Source organism: Artibeus jamaicensis, unplaced genomic scaffold (assembly GCF_021234435.1).
Source record: "Artibeus jamaicensis isolate MK-2021 breed Jamaican fruit bat unplaced genomic scaffold, CSHL_Jam_final contig_923, whole genome shotgun sequence".
NCBI lineage: Eukaryota > Metazoa > Chordata > Mammalia > Chiroptera > Phyllostomidae > Artibeus > Artibeus jamaicensis.
The window spans coordinates 2,433,428-2,460,516 of record NW_026522014.1 but is presented as its reverse complement, the minus strand read 5'-3'; the positions used below and the strand labels follow the sequence as shown (position 1 = coordinate 2,460,516).

General features: G+C 39.8%; 1 protein-coding gene across 1 annotated transcript in view; it reads left to right on the top strand.

Moving 5' to 3' along the window:
* The window catches only part of HEPACAM2 (HEPACAM family member 2), a 37,232-nt gene extending 10,797 nt beyond the window's left edge, over positions 1-26,435 (top strand). The window contains exons 3-9 of the mRNA XM_037163007.2: positions 848-1,132; positions 11,689-11,985; positions 21,362-21,487; positions 21,568-21,592; positions 21,686-21,723; positions 22,948-23,021; positions 26,322-26,435. Coding sequence (XP_037018902.2) covers positions 848-1,132; positions 11,689-11,985; positions 21,362-21,487; positions 21,568-21,592; positions 21,686-21,723; positions 22,948-23,021; positions 26,322-26,435 — 959 coding nt within the window. The remainder of the gene's footprint in view (positions 1-847; positions 1,133-11,688; positions 11,986-21,361; positions 21,488-21,567; positions 21,593-21,685; positions 21,724-22,947; positions 23,022-26,321) is intronic.
* The last annotated feature ends 654 nt before the right edge of the window (positions 26,436-27,089 follow it).

Genomic DNA, 27,089 nt, shown 5'->3' with positions numbered 1-27,089 from the left:
AGCCATCACAGAGTCAAAACTCAGGGAAGAAACATATACTCATCCTTGGAAATTTAATCATTTGACAGGTATTTTGTGACTACAGTGTATCAGTCTTGTGATCTAAAACTATTTTCTTAGGTCTTGAAGTTCCAACAGGAATTTCTGTTGGATTTGTCTTTTATATCTCCAATTTGATGTAATCCCAGTAACACATTTCATCCTACTTTCAGACTGAGTCAGTTTTGAAATGTAGGCATTGGTTTGTTACAGTGGCAAATGTAATGTTGCTACACTAATGCACAGCAATTAAAACATATAATTAGTTTGCTCACATAAAAGGAATAGTAACTAGTACATATATGATTCTCTAAAACTTTCCCTCAATTTCCCATAAGTATAATATATATGAGCTTTATATTCTGCAAATGGTAGATAGAAATTTGAATTCACCCCACCCACCCCACCAGCTGCTCTTGAGATTTAGGACAAACCCAGAGAGGAGACGAACCAGGTTGATTCTGCCTGCAAGAATAAACCTTTACTGTGTTGGCTGGCACACAGATAGGAAAGAAGGAAGCTGATATTCCCTACCACTAGCTGCATTATTGTAAATGTTCTCGTTAGAAAATCCCTGAAGAGTAAATTTCCGAATGCGGTTATTTCTGCTGCAATTTTTTATATATTTTATTCTTTTGAATTTCTATAACATTTTAATTCTCTTCCTTAATTATTGCCCAAACTGTCTATAGTGACAAAGTATAAAACTGTAGCATCATTTCCCCAGCATTTAACATTTGAGAGATCTCACAGACTCTTACTGTAATGTCACGGCAGTAAAAACCATTTCTCTCTCTCCATGTTGCAGATCCTGTCACAAAACCAGTGGTGCAGACTCAGCCTTCCTCGGGGGCGGTGGAGTACGTAGGAAACATGACCCTGACTTGCCTTGTGGAAGGGGGCACCCGGCCAGTCTACCAGTGGCTAAAAAATGGGAGACCTGTCCATAGAAGCTCCACCAACTCCTTCTCTCCTCAAAACAACATCCTTCATATTGCTCCAGTGACCAAAGAAGACATTGGGAATTACAGCTGCCTGGTGAAGAACCACGTCAGTCAGATGGAAAGTGACATCATCGTGCCCACCATATATTGTAAGTTAAAAAAAGGTCAAGTCAGTTTTCCCCTGGGAAGTTCTCGCAAGGGTAGTCACAGAGACTATCACAGCAGTACCGTTGTAAGCACATTTCCCAGGCACTGTTTTATTGTGAAATACAGTTACTCGAACAACCTATTTCCTTTTTTAAATTTTATTTATTTTTTAATTGTTGTTCAGATACAGTTGTCTCTATTTTCCCCCCTCCTCTCCTCTGCACCCCACCCATTTCCACCTCCTCCCTGGACTTTATCCCCTTTGGCTTTGTCCATGTGTCCTTTATACATGTTCCTTGACAACCCTTCCCCTATTCTCCCTTATTATCCCCTCCCCTCTGGTTACTGTCAGTTTGTTCTTTTTTTTTTAGATGTATTTAATTATTGTTCAAGTACAGTTTTCTGTCTTATACGCCCAATCCTGTCCACCTGCCCAGTGCTTCCCCCTCCCTCCCATCCCCCCCACCTTAGTTTTTGTCCATGTGTCCTTCATACTTGTTCCTGTGAATTCTTCCCCTTTTCCCCTGTGATTCTCTTCCCCTCTCCCCTCTGGTCCCTGTCAGCCTGTTTGTTCTGTATTTCAGTGTGTTTGGTCATATTTTGCTTGCTTGTTTGTTTTGTTGTTTAGGTTCCTGTTAAAGGTGAGATCATATGGTATTTGTCTTTCAACACTTGGCTTATTTCACTCAGCATAATGCTTTCCAGTTCCATCCATGCTGTTGCAAAGGGTAGGAGCTCCTTCTTTCTTTCTGCTGCATAGAATTTTATTGTGTAAATGTACCACAGTTTTTTTGATCCATTCATTTATTGATGGACATCTAGGTTGCTTCCAACTCTTGGCTATTGTAAATTGTGCTGTTATGAACATTGGTGTGCATAGGTTCTTTTGGATTGGTGTTTCAGGGTTCTTAGGATATACTCCTAACAGTGGTCTCTGGTTATATGTTGCTTGCTTGTTTGTCTTATTGATTAGGTTCCTGTTATAGGTGAAATCATATGGTACCTGTCCTTTACTGCCTGGTTTATTTCACTCAGCATAATGTTCTCTAGTTCCATCCATGCTGTTGGGAAGGGTAGGAGCTCCTTCTTTCTTTCTGCTGCATAGTATTTCATTGTGTAAATGTACCATTGTTTTTTGATCCACTCATTTACTGATGGGCACTTAGGTTGCTTCCAGCACTTGGCTATTGTAAATTGTGCTACTATGAACATTGGGGTGCATAAATTCTTTTGAATTGGTGTTTCAGGATTCTTAGGGTATAATTCCAGCAGTGGAATTGCTGGGTCAAAAGGCAGTTCCATTTTTAGTTTTCTGAGGAAATTCCACACTGTTTTCCACAGTGGCTATACCAGTCTGCATTCCTGTCAGCAGTGCACTAGGGTTCCTTTTCCTCCACAACCTCATTAGCACTTGTTGTTTGTTGATTTTATTGTCATGGCCATTCTGGATGGTGTGAGGTGGTATCTCATTGTGGTGCGAATTTGCATCTCTCTGATGGCTAGTGATGCTGAGCATGTGCACAACCCTAGTTCTTGAAGTTCAAGTTGAGATACTTGCCAGGGACCTTTCAGGATACATTTTGTGACTTAGTGCATTGTGTGACCTTATTGCTAGCTTCAGTTGGAAGAGCCCAGAGCCATGGAGAAGGCACTAAGTTATTCATGCCCAAGAAAGAAAAGTTGATAATCTTAGACTAGGAGAGGGATGTGCTCTGTGGCCGACCAAAGGGAAGAAGAAGGTTCCTAGGCTGGCTACTCTCCCTGCCCATTTTCTCAGCTCCATTCCTGGAGTCAGGGTGTAGGGAGAATCATAGGCAGAGAAGACTTAATTATCCCTCAGTAAGGTATTGAATTTCCCAGGAAACAGTAATTATTTCAGGCATCAGAAAACCAATTTTCTTTGGTTCTTTTTTCTGGTGTTGTTTAACCTTGTGCACAGAGTTAAGTTCATGTCATAACATCATGACCAACCCAAATGAGACCCCTCTCTTTATTTAGTATTTTCAACCCACTTGTCTCTACTCCATAGCACCACCTCTAACACGTTTAACATTGTGTTCTAACTCTCACTTTGTGGTTTCTCAGCCTCCACAGTAGTGACATTTGGGGTTGAACAACTCATTGTTGTGGGATGTTTATAGGATGTTTAACAGCATCCCTGGCTTCTATCCACTACATACCAGTACCACCTCCCTCCAGCTGTGACAACTAAAAATGTCTCTGGATATCACTGTATGTTCCCTGGAGTGGGAGAAAGGGGACAAAATCTCCCTTAGTTGACAACCAATGGCCAATGCCACTGGGAAGTCTTCTTATCAGTTGCCCTGTAGCTTGGAGCATAGCTGCAGCGGCAGTGTGAACAGGAAACGTGAGCCATGGCTTACAGAAGAAAACTTCTCACGCCTGTGGCATGAGAATAGATGTGTCAGCTGGCTGAACCATAAGGGTTAAATTAAGCCTGGTAAACTCAGAATTCAGTGTCTTACAGATGAATCAGTATCTTCAGTCAGAAACAGAAGGAATTTTATTAAAAAGTGCCAAAGAGGGAAATTATAGTTTTTTTGCCAAGAAATACCAAAATACCATTCACTACAAGCAAATTACATGATTTGTTACCATCATTAGTGGTAACAATATTAATAATTGTACTGTTTTTATAGCCAAGCTTTTAGTTTTATTAATATTATTATAGTAGTTTTACATAAACCTATATTCAGAAAACATTCTACTAATATTCTGTCCACTGGGAAATAGATCCATATAGAAAGTAGAAACTGTTACTACATGCATGACTAGCATTGATTTGGAGCAAAAAAGCCAGATTTGGTACAGTCTACTTATTATGTAATCATATTCTTGACTAAATAAAGTTCTTTTGATATGAATTAAAACTTCCATTCAAATACAAGTAGCACAGACCTAAGCATTCAAGTTACTTAAGGTGCAAGAAAAGGTGAACAAAGTGAATCAAATCTAGGGCTCTGTTGACCCATCCTTACATTATTCTTTATTGTTTGGTCTAAATTGTTAACATTCACAAAGAAAAGGTACAAAATGCAAAACAAGGTGTTAAACCAACCAGACATTAACTACTGAATATTAATCCCCAAAAGCCATCGTCCAACATAGTGACAGACAACAGGACGTGAGACTGTGTTGGGTCATTCCTTGTTAACTGTAGAAAACCTGATCGTGTTTTGGCCACATGCTCTGACATCTTGTCATTTGGAGAGTTCAATGGATGGCACAATGGTTGGGAGCCTTGGCTGTGAAACAAGGTTGCCTGGGTTGAAAGCCTTGTTCTGCCCCTTTCTGTGCCTCAGTTTCCTCATCTCCCAACCCACACTCTCCCCAGTGTAAGAGGGATGGAGAGGATTAAGTAAAATTTTATATATAAAGATGTCAGTGAGTGGTACAGAGGAATAACTCAATAACATTAGCTCTTTTTTCCCTCTTTTTTTCCCTTTGAGCCCAAACTATGCCAATATAATTGGCAGAAAGCCTGGATAATTTAGAAGATACCTGCAAAGAAAAAACTGAAAGAATACCTTTTGAAAAATATTTTTTCTTCCCTAAACATTACCACTTTTTAATTTAACACACTTTATTTTTCTGTATGAAAAGATTTTCTTTGTATCAGTTTTTTCTTATATTATCTATCTCTCCATCTATCTGCCAATCTTTAAACTCTGATCACAGAGTCATTGCACAAGAAATTATAGGCACATAAAATATCAATTGTGTCTTGACACTTTTGTGTTGCCACATAGTTTATTTTAACCTGGAAAAGTAAAAATAAGATTCTTCTTTCAACATGTTCAAATTGATGCCCTAATGTCATTATTATCACAGAATATGCTGATAGTGTAGAGTATAAAATGGGGAGAAAACTGATAGTCACAGCTGTAAATGTTAAATATTATAGCTTAAATGCTATACCATCTTTCCTTTCCTGTGTTATTTGAAATCATTAAAATATACCAATTTCAATATGTTCAAATTTTCAGATATATCTTCCTTTACAGACTGTTCTTTCCTCTTCACATTCTTTCAGGCATACCCCATGGAAATCTCACACAGAAACTGTCATGAGTATAGACTAACAGTTGAAAGAGGAACATTGAGAAAATTTACAAATGTGGGTTCTGGTTACACATTGTAGAGATGAATACCTGCACGGTTTCGGATTTTTACTCTTTTCAAGGGGTAATTGTGAATACACTATTAATTAATTTTCTTGATTATTTTTACATTCAAATGCAAAAGAGTTCACTTGGTCAAAACCACTTAATGATATTCATTCACTCATTTATGCATTTATTCACTTATTAATTTATGCACTCATGCACTCATATTTTGATTTCATTCAAAAATCAGATATCATTGTCTTGTTTATTTTAAGCAGTTACTACCTTTAGAAAGATGCATAGAATATACCTGTATGTGACATGTGATAGAAACACAACCCAGGCTTGTTAATTTATGAATTTTTCTTGCTATTACTATTTTAGCCCTATTTTATTTTTTGTTTTTGTTCTGTTTTCTTGGTTTGGGATTGTAAGAATTAAGTAAAATATATAATCTGAAGATTTGTCATTTATCCTTTCTGTCAATGTGGCTTTGACGTGTTTGTGATCTTCATCATTCCACGCCAACTGGGAATATGTGCCCGAGTTGCTGTTGTTCTCACTTCTCTTTCTTCACCTGCTGACATGCTCCAGGTTGCATTCTCTTCCTTCTCCAGAAAGGCTCCCTGCCCCAACAACATTGTCGCTCCTCTTCTTTGCTGCCAGGAGGGTCGCCATGCTCCTGCAGTGCCCTTACACACCTCTCACTGCACTGTATTTTCCTTGAGTCTCTTCCCTCGTCAGTGCCCCAACCCCAAAGAGGAGCTCTGTGGTATTCACCTTTGTATTCCTAGGGCAATACTGGACACAGATTTACAGCTCAATCCATTCTTGAACTTGACTAAAATGGAACAGACTGTCTTTCTTCACATCCCTTTCAAATTCCAGTGTTACTTAATAATGCTGCGGAGAGGCTACATTCCCATTACAAGATAACAGCTTCTTAAAGTGTTTTGGCCCTTCATTGTTGGTTTTTTCTGACCTTTAGCAAATTTTCTCAATAATCTAGAAAATGTCACATTCCAATATTCTCCCAAAGAGGTCCATAGCATAAATTAGAATTTCAGAATGAACCGCCTATTCTGTTTCCTTAAGGCACTGTTTCTGTGACAGCTTCCTACAAGAAAGCAGGAATTATTTTTTATTCTGGCAGGAAAAAAATATAACAAAATCTATCAAGATTGACCCTATATTTATGAGGCTGTGATGTCACAATCTGGTATTGGTCCTAGTGGAATACAGGGTTAAGCCAGTAATTCAGACAAATACCTACTTGCAGTTCATGAAATGTATATATGCCTTCCAGCTCCAGCCATAAATAATAACCCAGTAACCTGGCCTCTTGTGTGTAGCATATGGCACCACTGCAGGGAAGTACTCTTAAGTGATAAAAAAAATATTAAAGAAAAAAAGATCATTCACAGTAAATACTTACCATCTGCTCCCAAGCAGGGTGGCAAGCAGCATCATGATGAAAATTTAGGTACTGTTCCCGCCCAGCCATAAATTGTTAAAGAGGCAGATGATGTATGATTTTACAATTCATTTACTAAACAGCCATTCCTGAGGCAAAGGGTTCATTTCTATTGGGAGTTCACTGCCAAAGGCAAGAAACTGAGCCACAGTTCAAAGTCAGAATTATCCCTCTGCTTTCACCTTCAATGTCAGAGGCCACACTGGTCCAATCACTCCAAATGTATACAATTGGACTGCTTGTTCCCATGAATAATGAACTAGGCCGCACCTCAGGTAAAGGGATGGTCATCCGGAAGTGCTCATAAAATGCAAATAAAGTCATAGTGTATTAAGAAAACAGTTTATAAGCAATGTGTAGAGTGCAAAAGATAGAACAATGATAGATCTATATGGGAGAAAAGAAGAAAAAGGGAAGGAGGAAGGGAGGGACAGAAGGTAGAGAGGGAGAATGGAAGAAAGATCAATTGAAGATCATACAGTGAAATATGGATACTCATTGTCTGAATGGTGAAATTACAAATGAGTTTTCATCTTTGTGTTTCTCTGAATTTTAGGATTTTCTGCAATGAACATATTTGTCTTATATAATTAAATAAAATAGGTTACATTTTAAGAAATCATATCAGAGGCAAGCAACTGAAATGCTTCAGGTGTTAGGTTCTAAGAACTGCGAGCAGTGTTTGTGGGGACCTGGGGGAGTTTGGGGTATTTGAGGTTGACCCTGAAGAGCCAGATCTAGCATGTAGTTCAGACAGACAGAGGGCAAAAGATGATGCCAGTCACAACACAGGACAAATGGGGAAATGGCAAAATCAAAATAAACATGAGTGTAGGGGAAATGAGGTAAAATCATCAGATTCTTCTGTTTATAAGCATGTTTTGTTTTAAACTGGAGTGATGTTATTAAATTACATGATCAATGCTATTCACCAGCCTTCTCTCTAAATGGCCGTGGGCTTTCTCTACAAATCAAACCCATCTTGCAAAATGGGAGAATTACTATTTTTGAGAATATTCTATTATGTTGCAAGGTCCTAAGTCAATTCCAAATGAGAAAAAAAAAGCTTTGAGTAATGTCAGCACAGGGTATTACTCATTTTTATGTTTGTTAAATTATCAGGCAATTTATTTTTATAGTCACTGTCTATAAATGCTGAAACCAGAGGGAAGGTGGAGGCTTAAACTGAATGGCTGTATTTTTATGACCGCATTTCTCTTCTTTATCGACCTCACTCTGTGCTCAGACTTCACGCACAGGCTTGGGTGCCTTGTTGTTCCAAACACCTGTTGACCCCTCCCACTATACTGTGTGAACCAGAACCAGTGCCCACCAGCTGGTGGCCTCTATTTCCCTAATGTTCTATCCGTGATGACAGCTTGAAGGGACCATGCCGCTGCACTGGTTCCCTTAGAACTGTACACAGTTCTGTAACAGTGGTGTGCCCTGAGACCGTCTCACAGCCTGAAATGAGAGAACAGTATGACAGGGCTCCAGTGTAGTCACAGGAAAGGGACATGGATTTCTCGTCACTTCAGTGCTCCAGTTCCAGTTCTTGGTTTCTCCAAACCTCTACCTTTGCTTTCTGAAGGCAGGCTCATCTCATATATACACATTAATTTACAGCTTTCTTTCCGATGTCTGTGTGTCTTTAGAAAGCAAGTATGTCAGACTTCCGCCAAGATGGAGGCATAGGTGGAAACACGTTGCCTTCTTGCACAACCAAATCTAAAAACAACAAAGTTTTAGCAACAATAAACTCAGCCAAACCACAGAAAATTGAACAATATGGGAGTCCAACAACAATGAACCACTCAGCTAGACTGGTAAGAGGGGCGGAGCCAGCAGTGAAGCAGGTCGGGCAAAAAGATCCCCCAATCCAGGTAGCCAAGGGTGAATCCCAGGTGTGGGGTAGCGACAGGCAGACCCAGTGAAGGTGCAAGGCGGCTGGCTGACCGCGGTCACACACTTGTGCACAGATAAACCAGCAAAGGAGTGAGCAGTGAGACAGACCGCACTGGCCCCAGCAGCAGGAAGGAGCAGAGGGGACTGCTACTGCTCCCTCTCTGACCCCGCCCCCACATACAGTGTCACAAACCAGGAAACCTGGGTGGCCCTGCCCTGGTGAACACCTAAGGCTCCTCTCTTCATATGTAACAGGTGTGAACAGATCAAAACATGGCTCAAGAAGAACTTCAGAGCCCTAGAGCCGATAAATCTAAGTGAATAAGAAATTGCCAACCTATCAGAAGCACAGTTCAAAACACTGGTGATCAGGATGCTCACAGAACTGGTTGATTTTAGTCACAAATTAGAGGAACATATGAAGGCTAAACTAATTGAAATGAAGGGAAATGCACAGAAAAGCAATAGTGATGGAAAGGAAACTGGGGCTCAAATCAATTGGACCAGAAGGAAGAAAAAAATGACCAAATAGAAAAGGATGAAGAAACAAGAATTCAAAAAAATGAGGAGAGGCTTAGGAACCTTCAGGACATCTTTAAATGCTCCAACATGTGAATTATAGGGGTACCAGAAGGGGAAGAGGAACAGCCACAAGTGGAAACCTTATTTGAACAAATAATATAGGAGAACTTCCCCATTCTGGCAAAGGAAATAGACTTCCAGGAAATCCAGGAAGCTCAGAGAGTCCCAAAGAAGTTGGACCCAAGAAGGAACACACCAAGGCACATCATCATTATATTAGCCAAGATTAAAATGAAGGAGAGAATCCTAGAAGCAGCAAGAGATAAGGGGACAGTCACCTACAAAGGAGTTTCCATCAGACTGTCAGCTGATTTTTCAAAAGAGACCTTACAGGCAAGAAGGGGCTGGAAAGAGGTATTCCAAGTCATGAAAACCAAAGACCTACAACCAAGATTGCTCTATCCAGCAAAGCTGTCATTTAGAATGGAAGGACAGATAAAGTGCTTCTCAGATAAGATCAAGTTCAAGGAGTTCATCATCACCAAGCCCTTATTATATGAAATGTTAAAGGGACTTACCTAAGAAAAAGAAGATAAAAAAGATGAACAGTGAAAGGACAGCAAACTCACAGTTATTAACAACCACACCTAAAACAAAAGCAATCTAAGAGGACAGCTAGATCAGGAGCAGAACCATAGAAATGAAGATCACATGGAGGGTTAGCAACAGGGGAGTGGGAGAAGGAGAAGGGGGAAGAAGGTACAGAAAATAAGTAGCACAGACAGTAGGTAGAAAATAGATAGGGGGCAGGGCAAGAATAGTAGGGGAAATATAGAATCTAACGAACTTGAGACACGTGGTCATAAACTAAAGGGGGGAATGGGGGAGGGGTGTGCAGGGTGGAGGGGAATGAAGGGGGGAAATAGAACTGTAATGGCATAATCAATAAAATAAATAAAATTTAAAAGAAAGAAAAATAAATCAAAGCAAAAAAAAAAAAAAGAAAGCAAGTATGTGTAAAGTGTATGTTCCCTAGCTAAATGTAATTCATTTTTTGCATTCTGTTTCTGTTATGTCTCAGGAAGTTTGTTTCCCCAATGGTAGATTGGTCAAAAAATGCTGATATAATAGAAAACTACTCTGGGAATCTGTACCTTTAAGGCTGGCTCTCCAGTATCCAAAATAGCTTTAGCATTGTGTGAATCATGGTGTCTCAAAGGTGAAAAGAACTTTAACAGCCAGTCATCTAGCCAAACTTTTTATAGTAAAGGTGAGAAAAATGAGACCCTAAAAGTTTAAATGACTTCTGATTAATTGATTAACTGAGCACACAACTGATATCTAATTAGACAATAATTTATTGTAGAACTAATAGTATTAGATGAAACACTATTGTGATATAGAAAGTTATATCACTTAGCATTTTAGGGAGGTAATATGAATGATTAAATGCATGTATTTTAAAGTCCCAGCTATGCTATAAAATAACTATGTTACCAAGGCAAAATTAATCCTTTAAATATCTCTTTTTTCATCTTATAATGGAAAAAATAAGATCTACATCATATGCCTGCTTTGAAGATTAAATGTAGTTGTTTATATAAGTAAGGTGACTTCAGATGGCAAATATCCAATACCTATTGGTGTGGTCAGCTGAAAAATGAGCATTATCACGTCTAAAACTCAAAGTGTTTACAATACTAGCCAGGATTTAGATTAAATGAGAAAAACCTATCTAACTGGGGAATATTCTTTTAATCCCTCTCTTTACGCTCTGAAGAAAGCAGTGGAAAATGTATCTTCATCTGCAGGCAATCTGATGCTACAGAAATAGCAACATGCTACAGAAATATTGTAGTGTGAGGAAATGATTAAGTGATTTATTGATGATCAATGAATATTTGTTAATGATAATAAAGATGTATTTTTTTCCAAATGGAATTCTAGGCTTAGCTTGTGGAGAGGAATTTTAAACATTTGTTAACTGTTAAAATGTCATGAAACATGCACCTGTAAAATACTCCTTGTTTCATGTGTTCCATAAGAAACTCTGTATTTTATATTTTCATGATATATTCTGCCTAGCACTGAGAGAAAACCACAATACTGAAAGAGTGACTGTCAAGGAGAAAATAGTGGCCATAATCTATTTTTAAAATACTTTTAAATGCAATTACTGTTTCAGAAAGATTGGATTTGTCTAACAACATTGCATATTTATGAATATATTTCTCAAAAGCTTAGCACCATGGTTATGACAACAGTGTCTATAAATTGTATATGCTAAGTACCAAGGCCTTCATTATTTCAAATAAGTTCAGTCACATCTCGAATAACTATTATTTCCATGGATATCAGAATAAAACATTTTTAGGTCCTTATCATTTATTTAGAGTCTAAATGAAGATCTATTTGTCCACGTTTAACATGAAGAATTTCATAGAAAATAAAACGCTGCTAAGCTCTTCCAAACTTTTAAACTATGTCATGATTATTTATGTTACCCCTTTATTTTTTTCAACTAATGCAGATGGACCTTATGGACTTCGAGTTAATTCTGACAAAGGCCTAAAAGTAGGAGCAGTATTTACTGTTGACATTGGAGAAGCCATCTTGTTTGATTGCTCTGCCGATTCCTACCCTCCCAACACCTATTCCTGGATCCAGAGGACTGACAATGTGACCTACGTCATCAAGCAGGGGCCTCGCCTGGAAGTCGCGTCTGAGAAGGTGGCCCAGAAGACGACGGACTATGTGTGCTATGCTTACAACAACGTGACTGGCAGGCAGGATGAAACTGGTTTCACAGTCATCATCACTTCTGTAGGTGAGTGTGACGTCAAAGGCAGGGATCCCCGTGAGACTCAAATGCATGCTGGCTGCACTCCACCCCGATCTGATAACTACGTGGAAGAGAATATCATTGTGGGATTGTCAATATACTATAAGAAATTCTCTTTCCTGAGTTAACTAAGACGTGGCCCCTATAAAAGAAAGAAAACCCAAAACAGAATGGAAAAGGACTCTAATTGCTAACCAAGGGACTGAGAAAAGAGAATTCAATAAATTATGCATTAGGTCAGAGTTGCTCAAGAAATAAGACAGATGCAGCAAGCTAAGGAGAAGGGTTTATTAGCAGGGAACAGGACAAAAAGTGGAGCCAACCCATGGAGGCTGGGGAGCCAACCAAAGGAGGTTAAGACTCACTGGGTTGCTCTTAGGGCAAGGTTTTTAAGCACATAAACCCGCAAAGGGTAATTGGTTGGGGTGTTAGAGTCTGATAGGCTAGAGCTGGTTGCTGGGTGCCTTTCTGCTGACCATTCTTCTTGATACACCTTGCCAGGCTCAAGTTAAAGCTGCATCCTGTTATGTCGGTAGGCAGGCCCCAGACCTCATTCTCAGCTGAGCATCTGTTTGTCCTGGGTAGTGTTGGGCAGGCAGTTTCCGAGGCTGAAGTTTCCCATGGTACAGCTTCCCGCCTGGTGATTCCCCATTTCTGCTAGGCCTACCTAGGTCTGTCACTGTGTACTCTTAAATATGCATTCTTGCTTTCTGGATTTTACAAACAAACAGGAATTCAACAGAGGCGGGCTTCTATCTAGTGTTGCATTAGGTCAGATGAATAAATTTCCATGAGTTAATAATCTGGTTTTCCTACTAGTTGACTCCCCTTCTCACTACCTTTCATGGGCTTCCCTTCCTCTTTCATAATGTAAACACCTGAAATCTGCAGAAGGTCTCAAAGCAGATCCTGGAAATTTGTTAAGTCTGTGATATCTGACTTTCTCTAGAAATCATCTGATTTTTCACAAAGTTTATGAAACCACAAAAGGTTAAGGATCACTGTCTAAAATAGTTATGTCTACCAAATTCCTATCCTTTTGAGCCTACTCTTCTCTTTCTGTCATATGATTTTATTCCCTTGTATGATTTCATTCACTTCTATGGTTTCATTCAACATCGGTGCATCCCAAGTCTCCACCCGTAAAGCTTTAAAACCCAGTTGCCTTCTAGATGTCTTCACCTTGAAGTACCAGAGGCAGGGCACAAGTCCACAAAACTAACCATTTCCTTCCCCTCAAATTACTATTCTTTCTGTATTCCATGATTAAAAGAATGGTCTTGCTATCTACCAACCTGAGCCAGAAATATAAAAGCCAGCTCAGACTCTTCCCTTGCCTATTGCCCTGCCCAACATACAGTCACCAAGTTTACACATTCTTTTTCCTTCCTGTCTCTCAAACCCAGTCTCTTCTCTCCTTCTTTCTTGTTTCTTTCTTTTCTTTTCCCTCCTTCTCTCTTTCCCACTCCTGTTCCGCCTCCTCCTCTTCCAGCTCTACCACTTCCACCTTCTTCTCCTTTCATTTCTTCCTTTACTACCACTACTTCTACTCCTACCATTAAGTCCTTCCCAGACTTACCTTTGCAGACAAAGAAGCCACATTCCACGTGGGGACACCTGGGAGCAGGTTGGGGCAGGCAGCTGTGTTCAGGGAAGCTATGATTGGAAGACCAACTTTGCAAGAGGAACAATCATTAATACTTTCTCTTTCTGTCTTTGTAGCTGTGGTGCCTAGAATAATGCCTATAACACAGAGAGAGCCAATACATTCTGTTGAATAAATGAAGCAAGAATATAATCTTTGTAATTTATAGGCTACATTTTTCAAACTCACCCAGGGTATGTGCATCACAATCACCCAGGGTGGTCAGATACTCTATTTTCATTAAGATACCACAGAGTTATTGAATCAGGATCTTGTGGCTAGGATCTGAGAATCTGAATATTTATACTGTATGTGTGTGACAACCACTTGTTGGCTGTATTTTTCTCTTTCTATTGCCTTTTGAATTTATTAAAAATCTCTTAAAGAGCTATTAAGTATTATAAGACTATGACAACCTACACATTGATAAAGAAATACATAGTGAATGGGGTATGCCCTGGATTCTTTAAAGTTGAGGTATTCATAATTGCAAAACTGTCTGAGTATACTGGAACTTATATACTGGCATGGTGAGATTTGGAGTTTTTTTTTATATGAAGAAAATACCATACTCTGCAGCAGAATACTATCCAGTAGAACTTTCTGCAATAAAGTAAGTGTTTAATATCTATACTAACTAATAAGGTAGACACTGGCCCCCTTTTGCTTTTAAATACTTAAAATATGGTTATACAAGCAAGGAACTGAAGTTTTATTTTATTGCATCTTTATTAATTTTAATTTAAATGTAAATAGTAATGTGTATCTGGTGGCTACCATATTGGACAATGTAGCTCCAGAATTTTTACCTGAATTATGTTTCTTTTGGATAGCAGGTAATATAGTTCCCTTAATGTTCTCACTGCTTGTATGTACACAGGATGATATAAATCAGGCACTTGTTCATTCATTATTTAGCACCTATCATGGGCTGAACACTTGGATAGGCCTAGAGAATGCCATTTGAAGAAATAATTCCTGCTTACAAGATGCTCGTTGAGCCAATTTGGGTTGTACTCATGTTAGCAGCTAAAGTGTACCTTTTGCTTTCTATTTTCTTGGATTTTAATAGGCTTAACCAGCTTTTTTACCTCAGTGGGTAACCAAAACTTGATTTTGAAGCAAACCATAATTAAGTGTATAAAATAGTTCATCGGTAATCTGGATGTCATCTTAGACTTTCTCTTCATGCTTATTGCAAGTGAAAACATGGTTAGAATATGTAAGTGTACACTGCCTTTCCCACTGCCTAACCTTTCACCGTTAATATTCAGCCAAGGTATTTTCATAAGATCAGAAGCCCCCAATATTTGGTTAAGGTCTTATTACTAAGGTTCAGAGACAGCTACAGTCTTAATATCAAATGACTGCCTTTTGCAAATTCTAAAAAACCTGTTTGACCTGTACAAAGACCAGGCACTTGTTATTACAGTAAATAAGAAGAGCAGGTGCTTACTTTTCAGAGGGATTCAGGGTTGTCAACATTAGTGACCTCTGTGGTTTTTAGAGCTATATTCAACCCTCAGACGTCCATAGAACTTTAAAACAGCAACACATGGCAAAGAAAATGAGTAATACTGATGTGCTTTTTTAAGTATTTTCTTTTTTTAAGTTTTCCAAGTGAATGAACCTTTGCAATGCAGTTACCAGTAAGTGTATACCAACCTACAGTAAAAAAAAAAAAAAAAAGAACATTGCTTGTAACTGCCAATTGAACCCTTACTGGCCACTCTGATGAGCCATCTGTATTAAAATCTGTGGAGAATTTGAAATAATTTTGAGGGGTAACATACCTGCCTTTGAGATATTTTTGGAACCAACCTGTATTTGGTGTCACCAGAATCAATTTATAAGAAATAGATGAATCTCTTTATTTTTAATGAGGCAGAGAATATGGGCAACCAAAAAGTCTCAGTAATAAGATGTTGAGGGCAAAGGAAAAAGGAGGCAAAGATGACTCTCAGGTCACCAATATAGAAGAGAATAACAAGGTCAGAAAATAATCAAACGTTCTATTGGGGACTTTCAGTTGGGGAGAGGAAGGCTGGAGAATGTCACAATTATCTCTATATTTTCCTGCCTGTACAAGACGGTGCCTTCCACCACTGTGGGCTATGATTCACATCTAATCTGAGATATTGCTTGATCTTTCTGTAGCTCAGTGGAGATATGCTAAAGAACACAGGGCAATGGTTGAGGTCACATAGTTAATAAGTAATAAAATAATATCCAAATTCAAAGCCCTTGTTTTTAACCACTATATAAACTACTTTGGATTAAGAATATTAATAAGACTGTGGTCTTCCTAAAAGATATATCACATATACAAGATAAATGTATTTTCTCCTCACCTTAACCAATTTTATGCTATCTACAAAGAGGTACTCTGGTTTGTCCATGGCGTGTATATACATTCATGTCAATGAAAAATTATAAAATATCTGTAACTAGAAATAATATCTAGAGTATAAGTCTTAAGAATAGAAATAAAAATAATAAGTTAGAATTCTTATTTTTAAAAAAAACATAATTTTGTTACCCAAGTTAAGGACTTCCTTGAATGCAGGTGTTCCCACTTACCAATTTTAATGGGTCTGAATCACTGTTGTGCCAAACTGTGTATGTGTGTGTACATATACACATATAACAAAAATGATTAGCATTAAATGTTCACATTTAATGAAGATATTCAAATTATTAGAGTTCCCAAGGTCCATGTGGCTACTGTTTGATATTTAGACATACTACAAATGTTTTAAATTTGTAAGTGATCCTGACAAATCTATCATTTTTAATATTGATTTATATTGCATACCTTTTTTTCCTACCTAATATCAATGTATTTCCATATAGCATAAACAAAGTAAAAGGAGAGAATAGCAAAATGACCCAAGGCCGGAAAATAAATGTACTCATTTCTTCCATCCGCCCAGGGGTTTCTCAGGTTAAGGAGTCCAGGAGCTGTGTTGCACTTTGGGCCACAGGAGAAAACGACTGGGATAGAACTACATCCCTGACACCCAGACCCTGAGAACTTAGGTGGCACTGCCATCAGCATCTAGCACAGAACAACTGTGCTGTCGGGGGGGGCCATGGTGGAGTGTGAAAATAGCACATCCCTCAACATGGCACCTCCGTTTCTGCGGGGACGTGAACCAGCTGCCATGATTAATGAATACACTGGATGGGAGCGAGCTTAGCACTCCATTCTGACCCAGAAATAGGCATGCTCACTAGTAGCATATGGCCGTCCTGTTTTAGGCTCAGTGTCTCCAACAGCCGGGTGGCGAGACCATGGACACCACACCTCTTGCCCATATTTGCACTTAATATGTTATTTCATTTTATTTGTTTGCCTAAGGAGGGAGCAAATGGCATTTGCACTAAGGCTTTGGTAAATGAGTCGATCATGTTTAAATAATGGGGAGAATGGCATGCTATGTCCTGAAAAGTAGAAACCTCTTTAAAAGGAGAAAAACTGAAGCTCCTAGAAGTGTCCCAAGCTACAGCCAGGGTCGCTGGACATTCTCTGTGGCAGCTGGGTCTGAATTTCCCTGCTGTCTTATTTTCAAGTTGTGCTTCTGGAAGTATATCTCTCCTAAACACACTTACCAACAACTGAGACCACAGCAACTATGCCCCTTGACTTGATCATTGATTGACATGTTTGGCACTTTTTACTTTGTGAAAGGGATCAAATTCCAAATGCTGGACCTGGTAAATCTTGTATGTTCGAAGACAGAATGAAGCAGTGTTAGGAGCAGAGAGCCAGGATGCGCTCAAGGAGAAGGGAGCCCAGTGGGAAAGCTCATTTGTTCTGAGGAAAGGACTAGCTCTATTTCTTGTCTCCAGGGCAAGGATGCCAGGCCTTTGCCACAGCCAAGGATTTGGACTGACAGGCGCTGGTCCCCACAGGGTGGTTCTCTGATGTAGGGCAAACAGAGGCCAAGGGGAAGAGAGGCAAGAGGACAATGGAAAGGAGTCTAAAGAAATAAGGAAACAACGGAAAAGGAAATAGATGGATTCTCTGTAGGACAGAATGTGGAAATTTGGTCATTTTAACACAGATATATCAAAGGTGGAAAAAAGTTTAAAATGGAGATGTGTCTTATCTACTGAAAGATAACCATTCATTAAATGTCATTGTATGTTAAACCTACTACCAGGCCTCAGAATCTTGGAGGCACCTGGCAAAGAGTTGACATATGCCAGAGTGTAACTGTACCATTAGAATGGGAAGTACTGTGACCTAATAACTATTAGCATATTTTCATGTTTACAAGAGGCAAAAAGAGCTGAGACTAAACTAAAATGTTTTTCTGCAGTGTTTCTCCAGGTAAAGTGTATTGCAGAAACTTGACTAGAACAAATTAACACTGGATACTTTCTTGAGGAGTCAGGAGTTACATTTTGGTGAAAGCAGTCTTGCCATCAAGAAGACAGTTAAAGCACACCAAGTCTGGTGTTAGAAAAGGTTAAAGGGAAACTATGTAGGAGACTACCTGCCAATTCTAGAACCATTCTTTAACCACAGATTAGCAGGAAAAAACTGAACTTGCAGTCGAAAAATAAAAACAAACACCACCACCCCGCCATGTTCCAGTCTCAGTTCTAGGACTTACTGACTGTAGCAAATACTTTAGTTTCTCTAAGACTATTTCTTTAGCTGTGCCTAGAAATGGTGCTTTATTTTTTCTTATTATTTTTATTATTATTAATATGACACACCTATACTAAATAAGTGGGGGAAATGAATTGCAATACATTTGGTTTTATACATACATAATGCTCAACAAAAGCATCCAGTGAGAATCAATTAGCTATATAGGGAATAAAAAATAAAGAGTATCGACATTTTATTATTATTTCTAAATTTTGTGCTACACATCCTTTATACCAGTAAAATTATAACTTTTATCAGCTTGGCTGGTGTGGCTCAGTGGATTGAGCATGGACCTGTGAACCAAAGAGTGACAGGTTCAAGTCCCAGTCAGGGCACATGCCTGGATTGCAGACCAGGTCCCCAGTAGGGGTTGTGTGAGAGGCAACCACACATTGATGTTTCTGTCTTCGTCCCTTCCCCTCTCTCTAAAAATAAATAAATAAATAAAGTATTTTTTAAATGATAACTTTTGTATATATATATATATATATATATATATGCACGCGACTATTTCAAGACTCAGTAATTAGCATGCAAATGGATATAGTATCCTATTTACATACTAAACTTTATGCCAGACTCTCTGGCTGCCCCCAATCATACAATAGCAGAGCAACAGAGAACTTGAAACTCAATCACACTAACCTCCATTCTACTACTGTGGAAATCCAGACCCGCAGAGTCGAGCGGCTCACGCGCAGTTGTCTAGCGCTTTGGACAGGACACACTGTGAAGCCCGAGCACATGGCCCGGAGAAAGGCTGAGACTTCTCAAGGCCATCACCCAAGTGCTAACGTAGTTCCAGACTAAAAGGTCAGCTTTCTAACAATGGGAGAATATAAGCTGTTCTACAAATGATTAACAAGGAGAAAACGAGGAAAAATAATCCTAATAAGTTTTGTGAGGCTCTAGACTGCATGTAGAAATGATAAATTGCCATTCGAGTTCATATTAAACCACCCTGCATTTATTTCTTCCACCCAGAGCTAAAGAGAGTTTAACTTAAAATCTGCTTAAAAATAGACAGGGGGGTGTTAATAATAGTATAGGGAAAGGAGAAGCCAAAAAACTTGCATGCACAACCCATGGACATGAACTAAGGGGGTGGGGGGGCTGAAGGGAAGGAAGGTATGGGGTGGGGGGGTGCAAAAGGGAAAAATCGTGACAACTATAACAGCATAATTAATAAAGTATACTTAAAAATAAAATCTGTTTAAAGGCAAAAATATTACACAGGTATTACAATCCCATAAAAAGAACATTTTAATAGAAAAAAGCTGGGACACAATTCCTTGAATTCATATCAGAAATTTACAAACTTCTCATCTGAGATGGTAAAGACTTTTAATAATGAAGAACAACCTGCTTAACTCTTAAAGACTTTAAAGGAATATGTGAATGGCATCATACAGGAACATTAGAAGAGACAGATTGATTTCCATGACCTTTTAATGGAGTTATATATATATGATCTATACTGTATTCCAAAAAGATTCTGGAAGATGAAGAATGACGGTGTTTAAGTGGGAAGCCACGGGAGTGCACACAGACCCACGGGGAAAGAAGGGAAAGATTAAGGTTTCTTCCACATCTCAGCTGCTGGAGCCCCCAGCAGAGGTTCCACAGTGAGAGATGATGGAGTGCAGGCCGGATATTTATTGCTGAGCCAAATGGCCACTATGCCTTCACCACACCACGATCTCCAGGCTGTTCCCAGCACCGCTGCAGAGCAGAAGTGAGGTGCCACAACTGTCACTCCCACATTAGGATGGAGCGAGATGGGCAACCTCCTGATTCATTTCCGCATGGATACCTGATTCCCATGATAAAGTGAGAGGGACCTGTTACTCCCATGGGCTGGAGGCTAAACTGCTTCCCACTTTATAGATTACAGTAACTCTATGACCAAACATATTATGGTCTGGAACTAAGTTGTGTTAAAATGACATCCAAGTGAGGCAGCACAACATGTCAACAGGTTTGACAGATGGGGTCCCCCTGGACTCTGCCACTTACTACCTGAACTACTCAGGGCAAGCCTCAGTTTCCTCATCTGTAAGAGGGGATAATAATAATAGCTCCCTAATAAGATTATTGTGAACATCTAGTGAGTGAATATGTATCATGTACTCTTAGAACAGAGCCTGATATATTGTAAGTAAGTACTCAGATATTACACTATGTGTTTTTTAAGATTTTATTTCTTTACCTTTAGAGGAGGAGGGAAGGAGAGAGGGAGAGAAATATCAATGTATGGTTGCCTTTCATGTGTCCCCTGCTGGGAACTGACCTGCAACCCAGGCATGTGCCCTGACTGGGAATCGAACCGTGGTTGTTTGGTTCGCAGGCCCACACTCAATCCACTGAGCTACATCAGCCAGGGGTATTACACTACGTTTTATACAGGAATACTGATAAATACAGGAATAGCTTGCAAAACAAAGGGAATTTTAGTCACAACACGGGACTTTAAATATTTTAACAATCATACACACATTCTATTGTAAGAATGAAATTTCCTTATTGTTCAAAAATTAGTAAAGTGTATTGAAAATAAATACCTCCCTTTTCACACCTTTAATTATCCAGCACCTCCCTAGAGAACATTCGCACACCTGGATTATACTCAAAGAGTGAGATGGCAGGCAAGAGGGAATAACCGAGCGTCTGGGGTTGTTGGATACAGTAAGATTAAACAGATCCATGTTAAATGGGGGCAAACACTGCTGAAGGGTATGACATTAGAAGGAAGAAGAGGAGGAGGAGCAGGAGGGGGGCAGGAAGAAGAAGGAGAAGAGTGTGACATGAACTATCTGCTGTATCTATAACAACATATCAGTGTGCCCCGGGGCAGCTCACCAACACGGTCCAATCGCGGATGATCTCAGAGAGTCTACTGTGGGCTCTAAAATAAGTTCATTCCTTTCATTTCACCTCATTCATATTCTCTCTCATAAATATATTTCCAGTGGTGTCTCATTTAAAATAAAGTGTGAACAAGTTGAATTATATGGCAATAAAAATATTCAACCTGTGTTTGTCCTTTCACTTAGGACTGGAGAAGCTTGCACAAAAAGGGCAATCATTGCCCCCTCTAGCGAGCATAACCGGAATATCACTCTTTTTGATTCTATCCATGTGTTTTCTTCTCCTATGGAAAAAATATCAACCCTCCAAAGGTAGGTTAAAATTAGAAAAAAATTAAATGGCTTTATACATATACTATAAAGTATTTACTGTTTCTTTTTCTTGATTTTAGTTATCAGACAGAAGCTGGAAGGCAGGTAATGTATATGTTTCTATGAAAATAATTTTTTTCCTAAACATATTTTCCTCAATTGTTAAGACTGACACAGACATGCCAATTTGTCTTTTAGGCCAGAAACAGAATACAGAAAAGCACGAACATTTTCAGGTAATGGCTGAAAGGGGCTATTATCAATGTAATGTACATGAACTTATATATTATATTTTTGATATTAAGTATTCTATATAATGGAATATTGGTGCAATAGAATCCACATAAGCTAATGTTGATAGAATACTAAAATCCCTTACCTTTGAATAGTGCCTTGACTTTACAAAGTGCTACCCCAGGCCTTTATGTAAGTCACCCAAGGCTGTAGAAATGGTGAAAGGCACTGAGCTCCACTTTAGAGGCAAGAGAACTAAGGCTCAGGGAGATGAAGCCATTTGCCCACCATCACTGAGTTCTGCTGAATCCTATTCCACTGATCCATCATTGTTTTGAAAATGCCCAGGGTTCCCTCACTTTGTTCAGTCCAAAGGCAGACACGATGCTGGCAGCCTGACAGTTTTGCTGCTTCTTTGTCCCCAGAACACTCCTCACTGCCATCCCTACTGACTGCCTACTGAGTTGTTACAAGTTAACGATGGGACTTGGAGTCACAAGGAGCTGGGCTTTAGTCCCATATGTACAACTTTCCCCCAGTGTCACCTTGGGGAAATTATTCTTCTTGACCTCAACTTCCTCATCTATGTAATAAAGATATTAACTTCCCCTCAGGGTTGCTATGGGCACTAAATACATGATGTGGGTGGAGTGCCTGATATGATGCCTGGACGCTTGGCAAATATAGGACTCCTTCCTCTTATCTAGTCGGAGCTGGGAAAAGCCCCAGGGAGACCATCTGGTTCCTCCTAAGCACCTCACTCCTGTCATCTTTCAGACGAGAGTTTAGTGACCTTGACATTGTACTGTCTTGCATTTTGTAGGTACGGGCAGCTGTAGTTAGTTATTCATTCTCACTAGTCCTGGTGGGCCCTGTTCGGTCTAGCCGGGCACAGCAGGCTGAAGCCTTGATGGTTACAAATCTCTGGTATCTGACAGTTACAGAGGACAAGCCAGGCCACGTATATTTATCTGAATATTTAATACACTGCTCCCACATCAGGCTCTAAGAATGATTGTCCCGATTCAGTTTCAATTCTCAGCTTCAGAAGGAGTGATGTCCGACACTGTGCAGAAGCAGTGTGAGTACAGGGAATGAGGGAGTGTTACATTGGCTTTATACATACTGCTGAAGAGGACAATGAAGATAAGTTTTGCAAATGCTTGAAAACAATGATAAGAAGCTGAGGCATTTGGTTTATATGTCGTATTCATTTTCCATTTCAGGCCATGAAGATGCTTTGGATGACTTTGGAATATACGAATTCGTTGCTTTTCCGGATGCCTCTGGTGTTCCCAGGGTCGGTTTCCCCAGCGGCTGATTAGCGAAGAAGTAGCACTCTGCTTCACCAGAGGTGGAAGGGACCCTCGTTTAAGCACATGGGCAGTGTGGTCAAGTGGCTGCATTACCATCAGCAGCATTTACTCACTCTGAATGGCATTGCTGGATCTTGCTTAGACTTCATAAATAAGGCTAACATGAATAAGGAGGTTATACTAGTCCATAAACGTGCTTTGCCTGGTAAGCTCAGTGAAGAGAGAACCAAGTAGAAGGTCAGGGGAACTGAAGACAGAGGGAATGAGGACACGCTGGTTTAAATGTCCGCATCACTTCAGTGACTGCAGCCCTCCACTGAACTCCGTTCCTCACTCCCCCTGCATTTCCCCCTCACATCTCTCAAGGACATTGCAAAGACAACTGATCACACCTGCACCCCTGAGGGTACCTTCTGCTCTTCAGAAGAAAGGTACCATGTAAACTCAGAGTTATGCAGGCACGCATCTTTATTTTTATCCTAAAAGTACATGAGATGTGAGAGGGGAGATTTAACATGGTTGAAGTTTTTTTTTTTTTTTTCAGTCTGCAAAGACGGGATCTTTTGTAGACATGCAGAATGTTTCTCTGAGCTATTCAGCTCGGATTTGTGTAAAACCAATCTTTTCTCAGCTTCCATATTCCTCTGTGATAGCTCCCTTAAGGAAGGGGCCACACACAGCCTACTTGCTTCTGGGTGTTTTAAAACTATCTCTTGTTAGGGATGGTTACCTTACTTGTTCAGAGAATGCCATCAATGTAAGGTTCATCCAGTAAGTGTCCTGGCCATAGATTTTATTTCAAACACACCACATGAGTAATGGAGGGGGACTGTTTGGCTTTCATCCTCCTAAAGGTGAGTCAGTAGTGCCAGCACCCACATCATCAGAGTTGAAAGGCAGGACTGCATTGCAAACGCTTTGCAATGCCTTAGTCCCTCTCGGACAGGATTGGCTCAGCCTTCACTCATGCAACCAAAAAGACAAAAACAAATGTTTGGTGGATCTGTTATTCTGAACACCAGCTCCCCACTGTGGCAGAAAGCACCCCTCGCAGGTGTGGCTTTTAAATAAATGGGAGAGCAGAAAAGGGAAGAGCTGGTAAGACTTGGAATAGAATTTTTGAAGTCAGGAGATTATTTTAAATCAGGCACAGTTTTTTATTCCTAGGAATTCATTAGAAAAGATTGAGATATACATGAGAAACTTTACATTTAGCCTTGTGATTAGTCAGTACTCAGTTTGAAGACTTTATTTGGGAGGACCTCATTTGCTGGAAGTGCTACAATGTTCAAGAACATGAGGCAAGCATCAGTAGATGAGTAGATAAAGAAGCTGTGGTACATTTACACAATGGAATACTGTGCAGCAGAAAAAAGAAGTAATTCCTACCTTTTGCAACAGCATGGATGGAACTGGAGACTATTATGCTAAGAGAAATAAGCTACACAGTAAAAAACAAATACCATGTGATCCGACATGTAACTAGAATCTAAGGAACAACATGAACTAATGAGCAAAATAGAATGAGAGGCACAGAAACAAGGAATAGACTGAAAGCTGTATGTGGGGGGAGGTTGGGACTGGTTGAAAGAAGGTGTAGGGATTAGACAAAGAATGCGTATGCATCACCCGTGGACATGAACAACAGTGTGGGGATTGACTGTGGAAAGGGAGGCCAGGGGCTGGGGTGAAGGAGGGAAATTGGGACAACTGTAATAGCATAAACAATTTTTAAAAAAGAACATGAGGCAGAGAAATTAGTACTTTGATTACATATCAAAAGCCCAGCTTATTTTTGTCATAAGTAGAATAATTTAATTTGGAGCTATGCCCATCTTCAAAGCTGAAAACTCCTAAGAAATCAGCTGGGGTTTTCCACGGGTGCCAGGCGCTTTGGGAAGAAATGAGAAATCAACACCAACAACTGCAAGAGGAGGATGAGAAGGATTCAGACGGGAACATGTGCAGGAGGAGCCAGAACGGCAATTATGTGTGAAGATCAGCAGCAAATGCACTGGCTTGGCAAAGAAAAGGAGAAATAATAATAAACCAAGATCTGAAAGTTGAAGTAAAAAAGGGAAATAAATTGAATTATGAACTTTTGGGGTTTTAAAAATCAGAATCGTTTCCCACATAGTTGTGGTACAGATGAGATACCCCTCCTCCCTGTACTTGCTATACACGTCGCTGTCCACCCAGCACCTCTTTCAGAAGTTGGACAGAATGCAGGGGCATGAAGTGAACAAACTTACGACTGCTTAACAGCTCTAATATTAGGTTAGGTGAGTTAGTTATCATCTATAGATTGCTTTTATCATAGCCCCAGAACACCTCTGCACCAAAGAATATCAAGAGTTGATTTCAAGTACAAACTGTAAACCAAAATCTCCCTGGCACAAAAATAATAGGACAAATCGCATCTCCTAGGGCTGCCCACGACAGCTTTAGCAGACAGAGTAAAAACAGGTAGCTCCCAGGAAAACATGAAGCTAAGGTGCCCCAGGAGAACCTAGCAAGCCATCCCCTGGTGGAGCTACATATAGGATAGAAAGTGATCAGAAATAGGAGGAAAATGGGAGTTTGGAATAAGGAGGGGAACCAAACTTGAGCTAAATAATTAGAAGGCAATGTTCACGGGAAGAAAATACTACTAAATACAAGGAATAAGAGTTAACAAAACATGAATTCCAGTTTCAGTGAAATACATGTTGGTTTTTACCACACACAAGTACACAACTATATTTTCCACATTTTTCCAAGCCTTTAGTTTTTAGAGCCCATTACTACATTCAAGTCAACACATCTCCCTCTCTGGGTTCCATACGTGTTGGTACCGTCTTTGCTAACTGGCAGTGTGATGAGGCTTTTGTCTTGCTCTCCCACCATACTTGCACACATAATTGGCAATGGTGAAAAAAGGCAATTGAGATGTAATATAAAAGACAATAACATACGCTCTCTGATTCTAAACTGTCCTGATATCTTCTCTGTTGCCATCTTTTCTTTCTCTACTATTTCCTTTACAGTACTGCCAACTTTTTTCTCAAAGGAACAAAAAAGTGATTGCTTTGTCAACTATTCCCCTTCTGACCTTGCAGCTATGCTGCTACACTAAACACTGTAGGGTAAGTGTAGGAACTGTAGCAAAGAGGAAATGAACATTGTAGAGAAGAGAAACAGTTTTAATTTTCCACTCAACTATTTCCAGTTGTTTTCAACTGTGCAGAATAGTGGAAATACTATTCACTAGTCTTCTAATTTTTCTAATGTGCCACCTTTCCTAGGTGCCCAATAGGTCTGTTCCAGCCTCTGATGGTGCCTTGGGGCAAGATTTGCACCACACGATTTATGAAGTTATTCAGCATATCCCTGCCCAACAGCAAGACCATCTAGAGTAAGTATGAACTTGCCTTCAGTGATGCTGCTTTGGAGGAGCTTGGCATGCAGCCCCCCACTTTCCCCAGAATTTACTGTAAGGCTCAGAAGGAAAACATTAAAATGGAAAAGCATAGCTTCTGTACATAGTTCCCCACCTGAGAATAATCTTAAGAAACAAGACAGGCAAACACACAAGTATCTTCGGGGGCCATGCATTTGGGCCAGTGGATGAAATGGAGAGCTCTAGAACCCAGCATTTCCCCACAGTGAATCCACAGCTAGGCAGGCATCAAAGCCATCTTCAGACCAGCACACAAGCCACTTTGGTTATCTTCACGATTTTCCAGTGGCTGTGGTTGTTTTAGAGCTAACGATCTGTTGCTACACATAGGACCGGGAAAACAAAACAACAAAATAACCTGCAAAATGTGCTCAACACTATCACCAGCCAAATGTTACACCTCTTACAGATTCAAAGCAATCTACTCCCAAGTGAACAGAAGCACAGTGAGGACTGGCCTTGCACGGAGAGCATAAAACCTTAGCTCAGGTCAGTGTCAGGAGACTACTTGTTCAGGTAATCTCAGAACTACCACTGAGGAGTCGCCAACCTTCCCAGCCCAGAGAATCTAAACCTAGAACCCTCTGATATAGTGCAGTGAACTTCCCTTTTT